The 21,588-nt window shown below is 31.6% G+C and overlaps 5 protein-coding genes and 1 non-coding gene across 6 annotated transcripts in view; 3 read left to right on the top strand and 3 right to left on the bottom strand.

Annotated features, from left to right (window-relative positions):
- The first annotated feature begins 2,469 nt into the window (after positions 1–2,469).
- LOC119837458 (RIB43A-like with coiled-coils protein 2) lies at positions 2,470–6,135 on the top strand. Its single transcript, XM_038363047.1, has 9 exons — positions 2,470–2,592; positions 3,450–3,590; positions 4,130–4,290; positions 4,573–4,708; positions 4,827–4,931; positions 5,075–5,214; positions 5,402–5,489; positions 5,621–5,727; positions 5,994–6,135. Exons 1-9 carry the CDS (start codon positions 2,470–2,472, stop codon positions 6,133–6,135), a joined length of 1,143 nt encoding a protein of 380 aa, XP_038218975.1.
- A 470-nt stretch (positions 6,136–6,605) lies between these two features.
- LOC119837380 (histone deacetylase 11) lies at positions 6,606–11,074 on the bottom strand. The gene is made up of 8 exons (XM_038362948.1): positions 10,935–11,074; positions 10,706–10,829; positions 10,434–10,544; positions 10,227–10,318; positions 9,433–9,637; positions 9,167–9,333; positions 8,348–8,456; positions 6,606–7,935 (listed from the first exon to the last, which is right to left on the bottom strand). Exons 1-8 carry the CDS (start codon positions 10,940–10,942, stop codon positions 7,732–7,734), a joined length of 1,020 nt encoding a protein of 339 aa, XP_038218876.1. The 5' UTR covers positions 10,943–11,074; the 3' UTR covers positions 6,606–7,731.
- A 452-nt stretch (positions 11,075–11,526) lies between these two features.
- LOC119837427 (putative leucine-rich repeat-containing protein DDB_G0290503) lies at positions 11,527–15,825 on the top strand. The gene is made up of 12 exons (XM_038363002.1): positions 11,527–11,681; positions 11,839–12,015; positions 12,659–12,766; positions 13,104–13,106; positions 13,366–13,695; positions 13,787–13,865; positions 13,959–14,142; positions 14,344–14,467; positions 14,956–15,104; positions 15,330–15,428; positions 15,530–15,604; positions 15,684–15,825. The coding sequence occupies exons 1-12, from the start codon at positions 11,631–11,633 to the stop codon at positions 15,814–15,816; spliced, it is 1,512 nt and encodes a 503-aa protein (XP_038218930.1). The 5' UTR covers positions 11,527–11,630; the 3' UTR covers positions 15,817–15,825.
- A 247-nt stretch (positions 15,826–16,072) lies between these two features.
- LOC119837358 (vacuolar-sorting protein SNF8) lies at positions 16,073–17,822 on the bottom strand. Its single transcript, XM_038362919.1, has 4 exons — positions 17,443–17,822; positions 17,057–17,258; positions 16,626–16,772; positions 16,073–16,263 (listed from the first exon to the last, which is right to left on the bottom strand). Exons 1-4 carry the CDS (start codon positions 17,708–17,710, stop codon positions 16,128–16,130), a joined length of 753 nt encoding a protein of 250 aa, XP_038218847.1. The 5' UTR covers positions 17,711–17,822; the 3' UTR covers positions 16,073–16,127.
- A 1,965-nt stretch (positions 17,823–19,787) lies between these two features.
- Trnar-ucu lies at positions 19,788–19,860 on the bottom strand. The gene has a single exon. It is a non-coding gene; the product is annotated as a tRNA-Arg (tRNA).
- Positions 19,861–20,093: 233 nt separating this feature from the next.
- LOC119837255 overlaps positions 20,094–21,588 on the top strand; it is a 13,659-nt gene continuing 12,164 nt past the window's right edge. The window contains exons 1-3 of the mRNA XM_038362772.1: positions 20,094–20,394; positions 20,712–20,806; positions 21,184–21,340. Coding sequence (XP_038218700.1) covers positions 20,211–20,394; positions 20,712–20,806; positions 21,184–21,340 — 436 coding nt within the window. The 5' untranslated portion in view covers positions 20,094–20,210. The remainder of the gene's footprint in view (positions 20,395–20,711; positions 20,807–21,183; positions 21,341–21,588) is intronic.

Genomic DNA, 21,588 nt, shown 5'->3' with positions numbered 1-21,588 from the left:
CCACAATATACATGCTGCTATGTATTACAAAATCCTAACTGCAACATAAAATATGTATCTAATGGTAATTATGTACTGTATAAGGAAAAAAAAGGTTTTGCTATAAAATGCTAACACAATGCAAAGTGATTTAATTCCTACCTTGACAATGAACCAAGAATGCAGATAAAAGAAAAAAAAACATGCGCAAATACAACGCTTACGTAATAAAATGTATATTTATTTTATGCGTAATGGTGCTTCCACACACTCATCGCCAAATTATTGAAGGTCAACGCGCGATTACCTATGTCATATAATCGTGCACTCCCATATCGACATTGTTTACATACGAACGCGTATGTTTTGATAATGATTATGTAAATTTCTTTTGCTATTTTTGTATCTTACGTTATAGTCTTCAGCTGCTACGGGAATATTTTTATGTGTAGAAGGTACATAAATGTCGTATGATTTACCCTCCCAAAAATAGAAATGATAAATTGAAATACATTAAGGGTTTAATGTTTTTATCATAATATTGTTTAAAATTAATAAAAAATATAACAAATTCTACTTATCACATCACACTATTTGCAAGCAATAAAACATTATACTTAAATATATCTCTCATATTGAAATATTAATTTAAATTGATAAAATAATTTATAATTACAGTGTGCTACTTTTTTAACAGAGTGGGACAAAATTAAATTGTAAACAATGAATACGTTTAGTTAACCTCGAATTATTTATTGCTTACAGCTGTAATACGGAAATGTAGCTAATTTTTCTAAACAATACCATTTAACAAACCAGCGATGAGCACAATTAATTTTGTTTAGTGTTAAAAAAACATATTTAGCAGAGGCAATTTTTTTTTCTATTATGTCTAGCATGAATAATAGATACAAAAGGTAAAAAAAAACAGATTTTTAAAATATTATATATTTTATAATTCTCTGTTATGAATTTATTATTACCTTTTCTTCGTCCGAATGGGCCGCAAAATGAGTTTCCTTTGCCAATAATATTATCATCGATGAATCTGATTAACTTCGCTGCATCTTCGGCTTTGTGCCCCTGGGACACAATCCATCTTGAGGGCAAATCTTCTTGCATGGATTCAGATTTTCCTTTAGTGCCTCTAGATTTTTTTAAAACACTTGTCATATTACCGTCACATTACACAATATTAGTTTAGGTGTTCATAAACCTAATTTTATGTGTGATCACTTGCACTGTTTTAAAGAAAAAAAAATATTTCGAATTTTAAACACGCGCGGTACGTATACACACGAGGTTATCATATACAACGAAACAAATGTTAGATCCGTTGTTGCAGACTAAATTGCTTGCACTCAGTACTACACTACGATACGGAGTGCGGTGCGATGTCGCCGTAACGACGTACATCACCGCATAGCCAGTGTTGCTAGCTAAAATATTTTCTACCAAATGGTAGCATTTATTCAGTTTAATGAATTTTAATGAGTAAACTTTAAATAAGGAACTAGAGTTAATATTAAAAGTTGAAACAATAGGCAGTATTTCATTATTATACAGTATACTTGTAAATTATTATACATTAAATCATTATTACAGATGATTGATTGTTATTATTACTATGTTGTTAGAAGAATAATTTACAAAAATCAAAATCATTGCCTTTATATTCACATGGCTATAATGGTTTAATCAAATGCTTAGAGGAATCTTTATGAGTTTTTTCTAATGAATCAAAATTGTTGAATCATGTATTATGTATGAAACACACAATTACATTAACATAATATATCCTGAAACTACTATGACAATCTTATGATTTTTTATTGCAGTGATCTTCTATCATATATTACAAATAGATATAGAATTCTATACAAAACAGATTACAAAACACACTTTTAGCTCATGTTCAAACAATAATTAATTTTAAGCATACCAAAAATTGGTCGATCAACAGGAATGCTATTTACAATTTTGTACAATGAAATATGGTTACAACAATTAATTAAAACAATAACATGGTCTAAGGTTTTTCAAGTTACTTATAACTTATTGGAAATATTTTAATACATTGATATCACGCAGACAATTAAGATACCTACGGTGTGATTTTTCAACCAAAAATCATCGCTAATAAAGGTTAAATACCTGCACTCCATTATTATTTATATATATTTGCACTAGCTGCGCCCCGCGGTTTCACCCGCGTAAGTCCGTATCCCGTAGGAATATCGGGATAAAAAATAGATGTTGGCCGATTCTCAGACCTACCCAATATGCTCACCAAATTTCAGAGGAATCGGTCAAGCCGTTTCGGAGGAGTATGGCAACGAAAACTGTGACACGAGAATTTTATATATATAGAAAAGATTTATCTTGCAATGTTACCATAACAACCAGACTTGTTAGATCGTTTTGCAAAGGTTTATTATTTTTACTCCGTATTTTTTTTGCGTGGTCGCTATACGTTTTTAGACTATAAAAATGATGAAACTACAAATATCCAACGAACAAGATAGGAAAGAAGCACAGAATAGGGAAAGGAAGAGGCAATGCGAACTGGAAAGAAGATCGAGGATTTTTAATGCTAGAAATAGAAAAATTGGTGTGAGTACGATACGATACGATAATGCAATAAATTTAATTAAAAACAACACGACTAACCGGAATATATTAGTATATCTTTCTACGCCACTGCATGTGTTCATGGGTGGTGGTAGTGCTTGCAATCAGGCGACCCACCAGCTCCATTGCCGACGACAACATAAAAAAGCTCTGAATCTTCCATCGTTGAACTCACTTTTTAATTGACAATAAATTAAATTTATGCAATTAAAGGACTATTTTTCGTTCACAGCTCGGAATAAGTAAAACATTGACATTTATCCCGCCTTCATCCGAAATTAAAAAATTTATAAATGATTACAAACAAAAAATCAAACAATAAAACGAACAACTGTCCTCGGGCTGCTAAGCTAGGCTGATTTTTGTAATGAGACCATAAAATAGTAAATACGAAATAGTGTATACTTATTAGTTATTTTCTACCTTTCCTTTGTTTTAAACATATTTAAATTATTCCCATCCAATCAAGTTTTAATTCGTTGCATGCATTTTTTAGTGTATATACTTTTGTAAACATACCTATTATTAATGAAAATGTATCTATCTATGAGTACGACCTTTACTATTTTCTATCTGCTCAACAAAAATGTTGAAAACATAATGAAATCGTTACATAGTGGTCACAATTACTCCTAAATGTACTCGAAAATATCTAATGAAATAGATTTTTCCTTCGCCCACGTGATGAGAAAAAAAAGACTTAATTCACTTTACACAGGTTACAAAAAATATTGACCTTACCTTGGTAAACCAACAATTGCCTCCTTTGAAAACCGAATCAATAGGGTTCGTAATATATTATAACTTGTGGTGTTTAGTATGTGGAGGTATTTCTCTAGGTTGACCTGCCATTCCTGGAGCGGCAGGTGGCTGAGAAACGTGCTGAGAGGGAAGAGCAGGAGCGAAAGAACCTAGCATTCGCTCAGCAGATGATTAAAGACAGTAATCTAGCTGTTGTGTTGGAAGCTCGAGAACAAGAGGTATACTATTTCTAAATTGAAAAAATACCAGACTTGTGGTAGTGGAATAGATACGTAATACCTAGTATAGTATTTAATGTGGTAATACCACAGATAACATAGTACTATAATACTATACTAATATAATCACACTATCGTACTATCACACTTCACACTAATGTTATAAACGTGAAAGTTTTTTTTTATGTTTGTCTATCAATCACGCTGAACTACTGAACAGATTTTGATGAAATTTGGTAGACAGACAGGGTTTGAGACGACTTGGGTGATAGGATACTTTTTATCCTGATTAAATGCTTCCTTGGGATAAAATAGAAATAGACAGTCACTAAGTCATTTGTCTTATTGCACGCGGGCAAAGCCGCGGGTGGAAGCTGGTACTAAATAAAATGTCTTAAACTGCTTAGATGAATTAACAATCATTAATTCTGTTTTAATTTTGAAATCAAATCGAAGCTTACTTTTCCTATTTTATTTGTAATTTAATATATATACTTATATTGTCATAAATATGCGAAAGTAAATATCTTCTAACTCAGGAGCGACGTCGCATCAATGTAGAAATAGACGAGTTTCGCCAAAAGTATCAAAGGGCTGAAGACCGGCGAGAGTTTGACCTAAACAATCCTGATGTACTGAAGATGCAGTTGCCACCAAGAGCATCGGATGGGGAACCGGTGGGCATGTCCAGCGCACAGAAGTAGGTTTACAGTTTGCACCAATTAGACGACCTTGATAATACGTATACTCGTAAAACAATCATTTCCTTATCTATAGACATGGATAGCGAAATTAACGAACTTGTTTCAAAATCAAAAACTGTTTTATTCTTAAATTTATTAATTGTGACTTTACTTGAATTTGTCAAACATCAGTAAACTTACCATTAAAAAGTTGATAAATTTTTATTTTTACTATTTTCTTCTTTGATTATATCTTAAATACGTAAGTAGTATATTTGAAAAAATCTATTGAACAAAAGGTTCGAAGGTGAAGACTTGGAATACGAGGAGCGCAAGAAGATAATGGCGGAGCAGAAGAACGCGTGGCTCGAGCAGCAGGTCCAGGAGAGGAAGGCCGCTGAGGAGGAGCGAAAGAAAGCGGAGGCGGCTTATATGGTAAATGCTATACAGGATCGAGAATCTGTTTCCTCACCGATTGGAGTAGTGGTGGTGTGGATAATACGTACATATATTTTTCATTTAATAAGTACCTACACCTAACATTCATTTACAGATGGCAATCAAAGCAAGAGACGCCCGCGCCGGGGAATTAGACAAAATGGAGAGAGAGTGTCGATACCGCCTTGGACAGGCTAATCTCAGATACAATGAGGCCTTGGTATGTCTTATGATTTTATGCAAAGTTAGACTAGACACTTGAATGTATACGATCTGTAAATTAATTAACCCATATAAAATATTTCTTTTGTATTCTGCCCAAATTTAAATAATCAAAACTTATGTACGTAATACTGAATACAGGCAGCAGAGAAAAAGCAGTTGGAAATAATAATGAAGGAGCAGGAAGAAGCCGACAACACAGCGGAAATGTACAATAACCTGACATCAGACATGCTCACTGAAAACCCTGATGTGGCTAAGAGCGCGCTTGGCAAGAACAGGTATCTATGGTCTATTTCCTAGCTATTATTATGATTTAAACCATAGACTATCCATAATATGTACGAACGATTTATAAGTTACCTTATATGACTAAAGAAAAATCAGCAAAGTATTAATATTATTATTTACTAGGTCGGTTTGAAGACCGTTTGAACTTAATCATTGATAAATTCTTTGTGATTCTAGAGCCATCGGTTTCATGTACAAAGGAATGAATCAAGAGGAATTGAAGAAGTTTTACGCGGCACAAAAAGAGCAGATGGCTGCGGCAAAGGTAGGTATCTATCACTGATTACTCAAACCTAAATAGTAATTGAATGTCGCCTAAAAATAAAGATAGGAAGGATTTAAGTTCTTTTTTGCCAAAAATATTGTGTTTTATTATTTCGGTTACGTATTTGAAAGGCAAAACGTGAAGCGGAGGAAAAAATGGAGGCAGAATGGCAGGCGTTGGCGAAGTCTATACAGCGTGAAGTCGCGCGCCAAGATATCGCAGACCAGAGAAAGAGAAGGTAAATAAATCCTTTTATCACATTTTATTCATTAATAAATAAATTGAAAGTAAGAAAGCAAGAAATCTCCTTCTTCCTTGTTTCTTTCTTATAAATTGTACTACAAGCGACACCTTGTGGCAAACTAAGATTTTCGTGGTCATTTAACAATTATTTGTGATAAAAACATCTTACATATTTTAGCTGTCTAGTACACACCTGAAATTAATTTGTGCCACGAATGTTTGTGTTATAAATAAATTGTTTATCTAATTTTGCATTTGCAGGGAAATTGCTCGACAATTAATGGAAGAAAATCAGCTCATGGCGCTTCAACAGAAAGAAAAGGAGAAATATTACAAAGAAGTTGTCTACAACAACACACCGACGGACGAATATTATTCTCAATTTAATACCACTACTAGATAAAATGTTACCGATGATGGTAAAAATAATTCTGGCAACATTTCAATTTATATATAACTATCGGATGTGTTCAGTATTAGATACCTTTTTTTTTTTTTTTTTTTATAGTGGGGAAATCTTGCATAGATACCCACGGCCCCCGGGGATGGAGCCGTGGGTTATGTCGGATTCTTACCGACCAAAACCCCACTGTGTTCCGTCGAGCCACTTGAGTGAGGGGGCCACGGGAGCTGGTTAAAATTCATCCGCGACAGTATTAGATACCTACCAATTCATTCACCTATTAGAATTTATAAATTTTAAATCACGTCATTATTTTCACTTTGTTTTTGCGTTAATAAATTATGGATTGCGACATTCGATGCTTTATTGACTAATACAAATAATTGTAGTTTTGTTCTCAGTTATCATAATTAGGTACCTCGTTAATAAATAAAACAAACATGGTAGGATAAAAAATATTTATTTCACATAGGTAAATAGTTTTAATAAATAGTCAATCTATAAATGACAAATAGTTGAACTAGATGCACTAGATTTTAACGCAAATCACATTTGCTATTATTTGGCACATTAAATGAGATCATTTTGTATCACATACACGTTTTAAAAACTTCTATTTTTTTATTCTACTATTACAGTGTTACTAGAGCACATAATATTTGGAGTCTTTATTTTATAGTGTTATATAGATTTATATAATATATGTTAAATACTGATAAATATATTTTATAACTACTTCTTTGTACTAAATTTAGGTTATTTGCACGACTGAGTTTCGATTTAATTCTAAAAAAAAATTACAAAAATAGCGTAGAATCACATTTACCTATGCTATGGGTAAATTGAATAATCCCATTCGCAAATATTATAAGAGATCAAATGTAATGCTATATTAAAAATTTTAATTTATTTTTTTTATTTTCAAATAGTTTTGAATCTTAACCTGCTAAGGTGAATTCAAATATAATATTATTTTGGGATTTTGACTACTTGGAATAAAAAATTATAAATAAATAATTGTTGTCGAAAATATAAAAAAACTGTAACCATTCATATCTTACATCGTTATTTTTTACCTATTTTGAAATTAATGAACTCTAACAGCTGTCAAATTTACAATCATCCAGAAAAATAAATACACAATCTGAACGCAGTAAACTGTAACTAGGCCTTAAAATGACTAGATCTAAGAAATTACAGAAAAACCTATGTTTCTCTGTTTCAGTTGGCACATCTTAATTGAACGTCGAAAACAGTTCTTAGGCTCGATACAAACAGAGCTTCTTAATAACAACACATATCTTCTATGAAATCAGCTAAATATCTGTATTTCCACAGTATATACGGAGCCTAAATCACCAAAAAAAGACAAATGACCCTAAAAATTAATGTAATAGGAATCTACGGCAGTCCAAATAGGAACAGTGCATTTTTAAAAGTGCATTTCAGATTATAATAAACATTCCGCTTGCGCTAAATCTATAATTTCTGCTGGAAAAATGATATTTGTCACGTGATTTTTAATTATCAAGTCAAAAAATTGTAAATTATTAATTTTCTCGAATAAATAGGTTTTTTCATAGATTGTCCAAACAACTAGGTGCGTATAGTGCTTATAGATAAGAACTCTTTAGTTTTCTTAGGCTCGTTACCGATTAGGCCTTTAGCTTTCAAATTCATGATGGAGTCCGCTATGATTCTTGCAGTTCTCCTTAAGTACCCTCCACTTGTTAACATTACCACTGGAATGTGTTGAGCTTTGCATATCTCGAAAACGAATTCGTCGCGTTTTATTATACCCTAAAATAAATCATTCGTTAGGTAAAGAAATGTTAAGAATTGGTTTGGCATTAGTAAATAAAATTATATTTTCAAATCTAATTTAAGTCAATATTTCCCAATATAATCAATATTATTTCCCAAACTAAAACATATAAACTATACGATCATTGTTTTAACCATTTTAATCAACTATGACTAGACCAACATGAACTGTTATATAAAATCATAAAACTGTTAAATAACCCGAATGGGGGTTATCAAGCCGTTTTAAAGTAATCCTAATTTATGATCCCACATTATGAAAAGTTATGGCACTAGATGTATTCAATAGTTCTATCTTTTTCCCCACACTGGAGTAAATACGATATCATTAAATTTTATCTCTTTAAAAAGCCTCTTTTAATAATATATATACACAAGCATCACTTACAATATCACTAATTCTCATGTGACCGAGTGGATCAGAATCGAGTATGTCTGTACCCGCATTGTACACCAATATGTCTGGTTTGAATTCACTTAATGCCGCTTTCAGATTCCTGAAAAAAAGAGTTACCATAAATTTTTGTCATAATATAACTTCTACGCGAAACATATCATCTAGACTAATATTGTATGAAGCTGATGAATTTGTTTGTATGCTTGAACGCGCTTATCTCAGAATGTACTGAGCAGGAACTGTGCGGCGAAGAGCTTGATATTTTCTATTTTGTCTTTAACTACGCGGGCATAGCCACGGGCGAAAAGCTAGTTTAATATAATAGGGCAAATTGAGTCCTGTGTGTATTAGATGGGAGGGAGGTTCACATGCATATCACTATTTCAATTTTCTTAACGGGATTCCATTATTTTAATAAGTCAGCGCTCAAACATTTTCTTGTATGTGTAAAAAATTTTCTTGTATGTGGCAGAACCACGGGGAACCGGGGAAGTACCACACCCCCACAGAAAACCGGCGTGAAATAGTAGTTTATGTTTCGTACGGTGAGTGGGGGAGCGGGAGGCACATATCCTTTTCCTTACCCTTTCTAGTCCTTTTTTTATTCCTCTCATCAATCTTTCCTTAATGCAATTTGTAGAGGCATAAGGTATGCAATTAACATTATGCCTCTCCAAATGTTCATGGGCGGTAGTAGCGCTTACCATCAGGCGACCCACTAGCTCCATTGCCGACTATGACATTAAAAAAAAATACTGAACAAAAGGAATACCTATGTGTACACAGAAAAACAATATAAAGCAAACATACTTCCGCAATTTCAACATATATTCCAAATCCTCCACTTTATTGCCAAGCTCAATCTTACGCCGTATGGCCCGTTTCGCTTCCTCGTCTTTTGGATAGATGTGACGATTATACATGTCCATTATGTATACTTCTGGCACTCCGAGAAAATCTCGCTGATAACCATTACCCTGAAAGTGACATTTATGATTATAATAAACAGTACATCAGAAGCAGAACCATATCATACACACTTTATGAAAAAAAAAATTTTACATTTTAAAAAATACCTGATGTGCATCCAAATCCACGATCATAGCATTCTGCACGCTCCGATACATGACCAGATACTTGATCAACAGTGTGATATCAGCATATGGACAGAAACCACCACCCTTATCACCACTACAGTGATGGAAACCACCCCCTATATTGATGGCCCAACCTCGCTCTAGGGCAAGTTTACCGGCTAATACTGAACCACCCGTTTGTAATCTGCAATTTATTGTCAAATGATTATAAATGTATGTATTAGGTTATTTCACACTTTTCCAGGAGAACTAGTACTCCTCCACGTCCATCTAGTCTGTTCATAAAATAAATATAGTTCCACGAACCTAACAAACTTGCTTTTACAATAGAATCAACAAAATTGTCTCACTTACTCATAGAGGTACCTAAGGAAGTTATTTAATCTGGGCGATCCTAATTAAGATAATAGAATAAAATGTTCAAAATTATTGTATTGTCACCAATCCTTGATAAATGTACAAAGTTTGAATTAATTAGTAAAGTGAGTCAAAAATGAGTCTTAAGGAGATGGTTACACTACCATATAGGTGAAGCTAATTAGCTAATAAAAAGATTATAAGCTATTTTATTAATTATAAAATGTGCTTAAAAGTGGAGAGCCTATTGTGTGGACGCAAATATATTTATGGTGAGAATCCAATTAGAAAAAAACATGTTTACAAGTTAACAAAAAGTAGTATAACAATCAGATCTGCATACTTCCAACTATACTGCTCTGTACGTTCATACTATAAAAACATCACCTATTATAGAAGATCAATATACAGCTTACCTCATAGGTTTTAAATAAGCATGTTGGACAAGTATATTTGGCACACATGCAACTATCGGCACCTCAGCTATCATTGCTACTCTGGCACTCCACTGGAAACCATAAATATACATCTATTTTATATTTCCTATAAATAGTTGTACCGTACAACAAACAGAGATGTTTATATGAATAATTTTTAATATGCAATAATGATAAAAAATTTACCTTAAGTGATTTCAGATATTTCTTAGTGTGAACTACTAACAAATCATGATCCTTGGCTTCATTTGGTTTTACGAGACATTCTGCTGTAATGAAATTTGCTTCCTTCAAAAACTAAAAAGAAAAATAGGATGTAATTTTCCAGTTGAATTATTAGCAACAAATTAAACTGTTCAATATAGTTTTTAATATCCGCGTCACAACTGGGACACAAAACACTAATTAGTTTCTCCAATATAACAATAAAGATAAGAAAAACACACTATTCAATTTACCTGTACTATATTGCGCCATTTCTTTGCATCAAATACGTGAAATTTTTCGAAACCACAAAACGATACATTATATTTATCGTCGTACACTAATGGCCACTGATCCTCTCGTATATCGAAATATAATCTAAAAAATATTAAGTTTAATGCATTGAGTACAAAGGTACTCAAATAAAAAATATAAAGAAAATAAATACTCAGCAGAGAACGAAATATACGATTAAGTTCTTACCGAGCCATTGTCAATAAGTACTCTCAACTCTGATAAATAATTTAATTTTAAAGTTTGCTTAGAATGAGACTGGATTTCTTAATAATTTAGATTTCGCATTTTTGTAAACATTTTGAGCTCTCGACTTCTATATCCACCAAGTTGAAACTTCAATGTCAAATTATCAAATGTGTCAAGTTGACATGTTTTGGTTTTTAAAATATAAAATGTTGCCTTCTACAGTTTTAAGGTACTGGTAGATTTTAGTAGATATAACTCGAAACAATATGAAACCACTTTTTTCAATTATAAAACGAGAACAAACAGTTATTTAGATGTGGTTTGAATTTACTACTCATTATAGAGCCCATGTACATACATACTATATGTATGGTATATACATGGACTTTAAACGTTAATGCTTTTTTTATATAGACTATTTCATGTGCATTGTAATAACTAATAAATGCATCGATATTTTTTTTTGCTGAACTAATCTTTTAATTAAAAATCCTTAGAGTATCACTTGTATTTTATACAATTCTTTGAAATATGGGGAGAAATAATCTTAATAATGCGTTGCTTAGCAACAAACTTGGCAAACAAACCCGGGAAATGTGAATTCATAAGCAAATTTTTTGGTTATTATTAGTTATTCTTATATTTTTAATAAGGGAATATAGAAACTGAATTAATTATGAATATATTTTATTCAACATGGAAAGTAATACAGTCGAGGCATTACAATCAGAATTGGATTTCTATAGAGTAAGTAGATTCCTCATTGAAGTCAATCCTCGTCCTGATATTACTTATCATAATATTTTGTATCATGATTTTTACATATTTCCACACTGCTTATACATTAAATATATCTTTTTCATAATTTTTAAAATTACTGTACCGTAAATCCACTCTATTGCAGCAAAACCAATCAGTAGTAGAACAAGAGATAAGAAAGTTAATAACTGATAATCAAAAGCTTTCTCAACAAGTGGGATCTCTTCTGAAGGAAAAGTTAGAATGTACCCAGCAGTGTTTTGACAACGATCTGAGTAGAGAGGTGGAAGAATTAAAGAGACAAGTAGCATTATTGACAAAGGTATCTTAAATCCTATTTATTTCGCTAATTTGTTAATTAAATGTGCTAGAAAATACTTCTATACCAGACCTATGTTATATTTATCTATTTGGTTAGTTCCTCATAGAACCAGGTACGGTTTGGTCTAAGTTTAAGGAATTTAATATTGAAAAAACATTCTTGCTGTCATGATATCTTTGAAGCGAAACTGAACAAAAATATCATCAACGCTATTTAATATGAGATGTAGAAACACACCAAAAATAGCGGCTGGCTTCTACTACATTAGAGACAATTTCTTTGTCACAAATAATACACCGCAATCAAATTATACGGTAACGAAACATCTTGGTTTTATATATATTCTTATGATATATTTAAAATGCTTCTAGTGCACCCGTTATACTACTCTTTGGTCTAGTACGCCAGAGTGAATTAATATATTCATTTCATAGGGTTTGGGTTAAAGTATATTTGCAATATGTAAATCCATATTACCAAAAAATGATAAGTAGGTATGATACTAGTTATATACGCAAGCCTTGATAACACAAGTTTGTGTTTAGAGGGCGTTGTGTGAAATTTATTTATTTCGACAGAGAGATCTGTGTTGAAAGCGATTACTTCTGTAAAACAATTGTTTCATATATAAGAATTTTTATAGGAAAGAGATTCATTGCACGTATTATGGCAGACATCTCAAAAGACCATAGAAGCATTGGATACAGAACTGAAGGCATACCAACATTATGATAACAGATTGGGAAAGCAGGTAATTACCAATATTCCCTATTAACAATATTATATTCAATTATAACTACATATTCTATTTACGCTCAACGTGCTCGAACAATCCGTCAGTTGTATTGGAAAGTTTCGTATGTGTGCTTTTCGACGAATGTAAGCATTCACGCGTACATGTGAATCTTTTTTAATCTCAGTTGAGACTGGTTTAGACGAAGCGTTTGTATGAGACTTTTCTTATCTAGGTGTTCTTTTATTAAGATTTTAAGTGACCGTAGATGGTCTTCACGTTTTTATTTGACTGTAACACAATAACGCATATATATTGCGCATATATATAACGCATAATTACCCTACTTACCCAGCTTGTGTTTTTACTTACTTACTTACTCTACTAATCACTACATAGTTTATTTATTTATTTATTTATTTAAAACAAAGTCGCTTTCTCTGTCCCTATGTATGCTGAAATCTTTAAATCTACGCAACGGATTTTGGTGAAGGTTTATAATATGTATAATAACATCTATTACACCGAAATTAACGCGCGCAGCGTGCGAAGCCAAGGGCAAAAGCTACTTTTAAGAATAAATTATAATAAAGACACTTTTATGACATAAATTTTAGAACTACAAAGATGAAAATCGCGACTTGGAATTGAAATTAGAAACAGCACTTGCTGACTATGTTGAATTGGAATCAAAATACAAGAAAATAATTTCGGAAAGAAATTTTCTTGAAACTGAATTAAAAAACAAAGAAAAAGAAATAGCCACTTATAAAGAGAAATGTAGTAACTTAGAAGTGTCGTTGGAAAATCAAAGAAAAACGCTAGATGAGTTGAAAATAAATTCAATAGCTGAAAGGAAAAATAATGAGGATATAAAAAATCAACTTGCAACTTGCCAAAAAAATTGCATCGAACACGTGAAAAAGGAAACAGAAGCGAAAGCAAAGGTATTTGTATTGTTTTGGAAGTAAATTTGATTCTTTGTATGAAAATACATGATAATTTGCAGTTCTCGAATACTTAAAAAATTTGTTTTAGGTAGCAGAAGCTCTACAACTTTTCGATACTGTAAACGTTCAAAAGAATGAAGCAATGAGAAAAGTCTCGGTACTAACAGGTATATAAAACAGAGAAAAATTTTTTTTTTCATTACTATTAAGGAAGAGTATGGAAGCAGGTTAAATTTAAATAAGTCTTATTGATTTTCCAGAGGAATTAACAAAGGTTAAACAATCATTGGCAGCGGTAAAGCGAGACGTGGAAATGGATTACAAGACCGAATTAGATGAAATCAAAGATAAGTACAATGAAAAAGTATCAGATATGTTGGGACACGTAAGAAATTTAGATATGGAGTTGGTCGAGAAAGGATTGTTACTAAATAAAGCTTTACGGTAAGTCATCAGTAATGCTTCGATTCTGGAATTCAATAGTCGTAAATTGGTGCAAAATTAATAAGGGATTTTAATTTATTTTTGAATATGGACGATACTGACCTGATCTCTACCCTGTTCTTCTAGTATATCAGCAATATACTTATTCTTGTCTGACTTATACGGAATAATACATACTCTTTAAATTGAAATGCCTTCTAGGGAAATTAAAATACTGCAAGCAGCAAACGAAAGCATCGTGGAACAGCAAAATGAAAATGCCAAAACAATCGATCCGAAGTTGGCGGTGGCAGAGCAAAAACTCGATGCTGTGTTCCAAGAATTGGTAGGATCAAAACATTGATATTGAGAACTCTTATAAATTGCTTTTTTATCTTAAAGCAAACGAACAGTCGTGTGTGATGACGAGATTTAGTATAGAATTAAGTTTCTTATAGGGGAATACCCAACCTACGAAACATATTATGGCAAATATCGATTACATAAAATTTGACAAAATAAAGAATAAATATTACTTATGAGAAATTTGGAAGAAAAGAAAAAATGTGATCACGACGGATTCGAGCCCTTTATGTCCCATATGAAAGAGTAGAAGGAATTCCATAGATGAGGCCTGGCCTGGATGATTACGGGTGGCCGAGAGGCTAAGCTTTGCTACGGTATGGCAAAAAGAAGGTTCGAATCACGGGATTCAAACCTTCTTCTTTCGACCCTTGTCGTCTACAATTTTTTTCTGTTCTTTCAAAATTTCTCATTTATAAAGTAAAACATCTTGTACCCATATATATACAATTGCAGTATATTGTATTAAAGGTAACATCGGAACGGCGGAACATACAATTGGTTTGTGAAAAACAAGGATTAGCGATGGACATTCAAAGGATTCAGGACGCCTACGCAAGGGAAACTAAACGAAGGGATTGGGAAGAGAAATTGTTGAAGACACAATGTTCAGAGTTGAAGTAATCGTTGATAATTTTGTGATTCGATTTTAGTCTCTTACTTAAATAGAGTTATGAGTTTTTTTTATAAATATTCAATTAAAACGGTTAAAGAATGGAATAGTTTCCATTTAGCCTAGCGGTCAATAGATGGCATCCCTACGGTATATAAAAGTAACGTTTGTCATTTCACACGATAATTTTTTGTATTGCTTAAATTTTTCAAATGCCATTGTTTACTTTTAGGTTACAAGTGGAACACCTCCAAAAGTCTCTGAACGAAACGCATGAGATGGTAAATAAATTGCAAAGCATGATGTCATCTCGAACGGAGCTTAGCGAAAAGTATGACTGTTAAATTATATTTTTATTTTTATTGTTTTATGAATGTACATTTTTAAATTTTGCATTTTTTTTTTCTATATTTGAGATTATTTTTGTGACAGAATGGTATCAACAAAGGAAGAAGAGTTAACGGAGTTAAATAAACATTTGGAGAATCAAATGGAACTGAACAAAAAGTAAGATGGTTCTTAGTCCAATTTTTGAAAATTTTTAAGTTCTTAATAGCTAGGAGCATTCATTTTTTTTTTATTTCAGGTGGAGAGAATCCTATGTGGATATGAATGAAAAATTAAAGAAGAAGTTAGAGGCTTTGTATAAAGAGAATAAAGATTTACGCACCCAAATGAACTTGCCTCACAGTAGCTCCACAGATAGTATTGCTAGTTGATAAAATATATATTTTTGTAGTCTAATTAACTTCGATTATTTTATGTATGATGTCCTGATAGGTCTTAGTAGGTACTGATAGTAATGTTACTGTATTATAAAAAATATATATATTTTTTCTGATATATATCCATGGATCAATTTCTTTCTTTACTTATTTTTTTTAATAGCAACATTATTGTTACTATATATTAAATGTGCAATATTAGAAAAATAAAAATATAAACATGATATAATATATTTAATTTACATCTTCCACATTTGACACAGAATAAAAAGGAATAAATTGTACAATAAATGCACCTTAACAACTTATGAAGCAGCAACACAATCAGAGAACATGCTCGGGAACCAGAACAGGGTTTCCTTGGGATCTTGAGTGTCGACCCATGCAAGACCTTCCTTCACCATGTGGTTAACAGCATTTTCTGCCCTTGTTTCGTTCCACCTGGAATATTGTTAAAACTATTTAAAATTAAAAAATTCTTATGAGTTTTTATTTTCTTAGATCACAGGCCTATAGTTAAATAGCTTTCTACAAATGACTTGTGCACCTTTTGCCATTGACAATCTTTGAGTTATATCCTGTTTTAAACATTCAAACCAAGAATTCATTGTTTAATAAGAGTTGTAGATTATTAATTATTTTAAAATAAAATTTAATGTACCACCAATAATTGCTGCACTAGTAAACTTTATTCATTATAATAAGTTTAGTTCAAATCATGTAAAACATTTCAAGTCAATCATTAAGAACTTTGTACCTACCAATTAAAGCAAGTAACTAAAACACTTGAAACATAAACTCACCCTAAATCGCTAGTAAGCATGCTAATGGAAATCCAAGCTGTGCCTAATGAACTTGCTTTCTGCAGAACTAGCGTTTGGTCTAGATTTAGCTCACCAGGTATTGACTGCACCAACCATTTACCCTTTCCTATTGATATCACAGTGAAACTGAAATAAAAGATTTACCTAATATTATTTGACCTGTTTAAGTTTATAATCAGATTTATATGATAAAATGAATAAAAATGCTATAGTTTTTCCATGAATAGAAAATGGCTGTATAGAATAATGAGAAAGTGTAGTTAATTTGGAAAAAGGAATTTATCATTGAAAAATGTTTAAAAAGTGTGTAAGTATAATAATTATTATTAAAAGATAACAATAGTCTCATCAGTTAAGTAAATCAAGAAAAACATTAATAATTTACATATTATGATATGAACATTTCATACCCATTCCCAAAGATCTTAAGCTTCTTGACAGCTGCCAACAGATCCTCATTAGTTATATCCTGGTGTTTCTTTGCCTTTCCCCGTGATGCGATCAGTCTGGTTCTCAGTTCCTCCAATGTAATTAGTCCACCATTCTTATAATTAGTTGCTAGGCATGCTTCCACAATTTGGACTCCAAGTTCATAGTAAAAGTCTCCAATACCTTATTAAAACAAATATTTTAATAAATTATTATGCAAATTAAATTAACATCATAGTCTATGTCTTGAGAAATGAAAATTATTTATGATGCAACCAATTCATAATTAATAGATAAAGTTAAATGTCAACCTAATTATTTCATGTCCTTTAATTAGTATTTTACCAATAGATTTATTTATGCATACCGAGCACAGACCAAAACCCTTTTCCAGATGCTAAGGGATCAACACCAATAGCGGCGCACATTTCTTGAAATTGCCTCCTGAATTGCGCATTTTTCTTTATCTCATTTTTGTGCTTCGTTGCAAACTCTTCAAGGTTCTCTCTAAAGACTTCCAACTGCTTTTGCATTTGCAGAAATTGATTTTCTTGTATCTCCGTGCCTTTTTCCTTGTATTTATCGCGCTCCAATTGTTGCTTTTGTATAGCACCAACGCCGGCTCGCCGCCGCATGTTTTCGGTTTAAATGTAATTTATTATCAAATAAAACTATTTAGAAAGTAATTTTGAGAATTGATTTAGGAAAAATTGACGTAAATAAAGATATACAAACAAAATAAGACTAATGACAATCAGCCGATTTGACTTTTATGACATTTATCTTTGCATTGACAATTGACAGTAATACATGAATCAAAAACATGAACACAATATGTTGAAAAAACGTGGGTACATATATTAAAATTTTATATTATTGTATTTATAATATGTAATATATTGTATATGAGACAAGCAAATTTCAAATAACTAAATATTGATTAATTTTATTCTTAATTAAATATAATTTACTTAATAATAATTTTATTTTTAGAAATAAATTGTTTTTTACTTATTTAATTTACGTTCATTTCGCTGAAACTGCTATGTATATTTCGTAGTTAATGTAACATAATATTAAAAATACTCTGAGGTTCATTGCCTTATGCGCCACTGGGAGTCCCACTAAATAATTAAGTGTATCAAACAGTAGTATCTACTATAGTATTATTTTATGTATTTATATTCTAGTATAGTATTATATTATTTTATCAAACAGTAGTATCTAGTATAATACTACGGGAACCTACTATAGCTAAGTCTATGACTGGGGGACCGGTGGCCGCGACAGTCATCATAGACATTGAATAAGCGATAGTATCTTCATAACACTGTACTTTTATTATATTCTATATATATCCAACTGGATCAGTGGAATCATAGTATAATATAATATTATTAAGACCTGCCACCATGAAATAGGACAATAGAAAACGTTTTAAAATTTGGATACATGCATGAATTAATTTCACCAAGTCTTTAATGAAAAAAAGAGTGTATAGCATGGTTTAGCACGAAATGGGCCAAACGTACCGAGGAAGGACTGTATTCTTTTCCTCATCCTTTACCGTCTAGTCTTTTATTCCCGTTAACAATCCTTTCTTTATCATTTACCCCAAAAGCGGGCAACGCATTTGCCTACCTCTGCCAATGTTCATGGCCGCGAAGGTAATCGCTTATCATCAGGTGAACGACTAGCATAGTTGTTGAAAATTAAACGCCACGGTCCACAGGCGTTTTTTTTTTATTTCAAGGTTTCGTGGAAGGAATATGTAAATGTTTGGACTTAAGCGTCAAAGCTTAAATCTTAGATAATACTTATTAAGCAAAATCAAAACGGCGTATTACACGATTTCTTTTCATTCCTACATCATCCATCTTTATGCTACATTATAAAAGAAAACAAAGTTCCTTATTAAAAAAGAGAATCTATATTTTATTCACACCCTAATGATTAACTGTCACTCTGTAATCCACGCACCTTTGAAAAAAATGTTAACTCCTCAACCACGGGGAAAACAGGGGCGAAAACTAGTAAATAATATTTCACGATACCTATTTAATTAGGTATATTTATTTATGAAACAAGGTAGTAAAGCAATATATAACAATTTATTTGTGATTAAGATAAAAACAATAAGGGCCCGTCACCCTTCTCTGTCCATTCCTTTGATCCCGTCGTAAACCTTAAGAGGAAACGGAGCAATGCATTTGCAGAGTTCATGGACAATGTTAAAGGGTGGCGGTGATCGCTAAAATCAGGCGAATCACCACCTAGCTTGCCCGCTCTAGCACAGGTACAGAAGAAATACGTACCTATACAATATTTACATATGACTGACATTTGTTTAATTTGCACAAAGCCTAGTTGAAATAAATTGAATTTGTTACTTAAATATTTGTTTCTTTCGAATAATAGAGTTACGGACACCCCGAATGATAACGATCATCGCTGAAAGTAATTTTTAAAATCCTCTCATCTATTATCAATAATTCCGCATACTTATTCGAAAAACAAACGTTAAATCTAAATAATAAAATATGAGCAATGAGCATAAAATATGTATGTATTTTAAGCAACCAACGAAAACATGGGAGACTTTCCGGAAAGTTACATCGTTTTTATCATTATGTCAGTATAATGAAATTAAATATGTACTTATGAAAAAAGTATATAAAAAGTCAAGAATAGAAAAATAAAAACAGGAGTTGTCATCCCTGGTGGGGATCGAACCCACGACCTTTGGATTAGAAGTCCAACGCGCTATCCTCTGCGCCACAGGGACTGTTGGATGCGTAGGTAAAATTATGGAACATTTTAGCAACATCGTTTGACTCGAATGGCTTACTATACAATGATTTAATATTATGCATGTGTGAACAGAAATCGATTATTTAAAGTTTTATATAATTTAATAATAATTATTTAATAACCTTAAACCAAAAAGACCTATCACGTTTGGTGGAGATATTTTCTCATAAATGATAAAAGATGGTTAAAATTGCTACTGTCAATAGCAACCGGAAACGTCAACAAAATAAATTGTTTGGGAAGTTTGAAAATTTTAGTGCTTTCAAATAAAAATTATTTATCTTTGAGAATGCAAGAATCCATACAAACATAAATCAAGCTATTATGGAATATGTTCAGAGAGAAGAAAACGATCCGATTCAAATAAATGCTGATGTGCAACCTGAAGATTCCACGGAAAACTTTCAAAAGTTTATCTTTGATTTGTTTGAAAAAAATGGGATTTTAAACGATTTGCGTGCGTATCTACGAGGCCATATCGTTGCGATGCTAAAAAGTACGAATAGTGGTACGTTTTAATTATTCACTTATTATAATAGCCTCTAATAATACTTTGTTATTCCTCAAAATTTTGAAAAATGTCGCTAACTTTAATTTTTAGTTTTATAGCATTGAAAAAATTTCTCATTTATGTCGCGTAATTTATTATAACTTCATATTATTAGCGCATTCAATATTATCAAATATAACAAATTGAAATATTTATAAATATATTCATCTATTGTTAATTTTCTTACTTCTCCTACATCTCCTTCACCATCTGCTCTTAAATTTTGACTCTAAAATAATTTAATTTACGCAATAAATTATTTGATACATTTTCAGGAGAGCCTACTCCATGCCAAAAACATTTCATTCAACGCTTAGAGCCTACATATCAAGCATTAAACATTTTAATCACAGAGTATTTACTAAGACTGGTAAGAAATATACTTCTTTTATAATTTTCTATAATTTGATACTAACTTTTTCCATCATCCTTGGAAGCATTGCACCACAATATATAATGCTTCTAATTAAATTATCAACAGTTAAATAATGTTACAAATCAGTAGCAGTATATGGAAAATCTCTAAATATTCATATGAGAATTTTTAAAATATATTTTTCAATATAAAAATTAATATACATCTATATCAATTATACATATCCTTCTAAAGTTGTATTTTTTTACTTTGTGATTTGTGGGTGATAACAATATCACATAAACACATAAACAATTATGTTACATTTATATAAGCGGATCAAATATATTTACATCTTAAAATACTAATATCAAAAAAACATTAATTTTCAGGAGTTCAACTATACATTGTCTGTATTTATTTCGGAGATACCACTGGCTAACATGCTGTTCGAGTTTGCAAAGACACTTATAAAAACAGTCGACATTACTGATATTAGCCAAGTATTTTTCAGAGATAATGATGTGTGGTCCATATTGAACTATTTGGGTTAGTAAATTTTTGCAAGAATGTTACTGTTGTTATAAGCAATGTTTTCAGCGGATCTCATCCTTCTAAATACTGATGTTCTACAGAACAATCTATATATGTGCCTATTATTATATTATACACTGTATGGGCTACTTTTTACTGCAGTGAAACATCTCATTTAGATGGGAATTTCCTATGATAATATAGGCAAAGTCATTAGCTAAAAGCTACTGTTAAATAACATTATAGAAAAGGGTGTGTTGTTT

The sequence above is a fragment of the Zerene cesonia genome, chromosome 27 (assembly GCF_012273895.1).
Source record: "Zerene cesonia ecotype Mississippi chromosome 27, Zerene_cesonia_1.1, whole genome shotgun sequence".
Lineage (NCBI taxonomy): Eukaryota > Metazoa > Arthropoda > Insecta > Lepidoptera > Pieridae > Zerene > Zerene cesonia.
Note: the sequence above shows the minus strand (reverse complement) of the source record. Positions and strands in the feature narration are given on the sequence as shown.

Bases quoted from the DNA above. Each gene is read 5' to 3' on its own strand.
- LOC119837458 (XM_038363047.1), top strand. From the start codon at position 2,470: ATGATGAAACTACAAATATCCAACGAACAAGATAGGAAAGAAGCACAG. The intron at 4,932-5,074 runs GTATGTCTTATG...TACTGAATACAG, and splicing joins TCAGATACAATGAGGCCTTG to GCAGCAGAGAAAAAGCAGTT. The intron at 5,728-5,993 runs GTAAATAAATCC...TTGCATTTGCAG, and splicing joins GCAGACCAGAGAAAGAGAAG to GGAAATTGCTCGACAATTAA.
- LOC119837358 (XM_038362919.1), bottom strand. From the start codon at position 17,710: ATGCGGCGGCGAGCCGGCGTTGGTGCTATACAAAAGCAACAATTGGAG. The intron at 17,259-17,442 runs GTATGCATAAAT...TGTTTTAATAAG, and splicing joins AGGGTTTTGGTCTGTGCTCG to GTATTGGAGACTTTTACTAT. The intron at 16,264-16,625 runs GTGAGTTTATGT...ACAATATTCCAG, and splicing joins ATGCTTACTAGCGATTTAGG to GTGGAACGAAACAAGGGCAG.
- LOC119837380 (XM_038362948.1), bottom strand. The intron at 10,545-10,705 runs GTAAATTGAATA...TTTTCTTTTTAG, and splicing joins AATGGCGCAATATAGTACAG to TTTTTGAAGGAAGCAAATTT. The intron at 9,334-9,432 runs GTATTTTTTAAA...TGTCACTTTCAG, and splicing joins TGGATTTGGATGCACATCAG to GGTAATGGTTATCAGCGAGA.
- LOC119837427 (XM_038363002.1), top strand. From the start codon at position 11,631: ATGGAAAGTAATACAGTCGAGGCATTACAATCAGAATTGGATTTCTAT. The intron at 12,016-12,658 runs GTATCTTAAATC...GAATTTTTATAG, and splicing joins AAGTAGCATTATTGACAAAG to GAAAGAGATTCATTGCACGT. The intron at 14,143-14,343 runs GTAAGTCATCAG...AATGCCTTCTAG, and splicing joins TTACTAAATAAAGCTTTACG to GGAAATTAAAATACTGCAAG.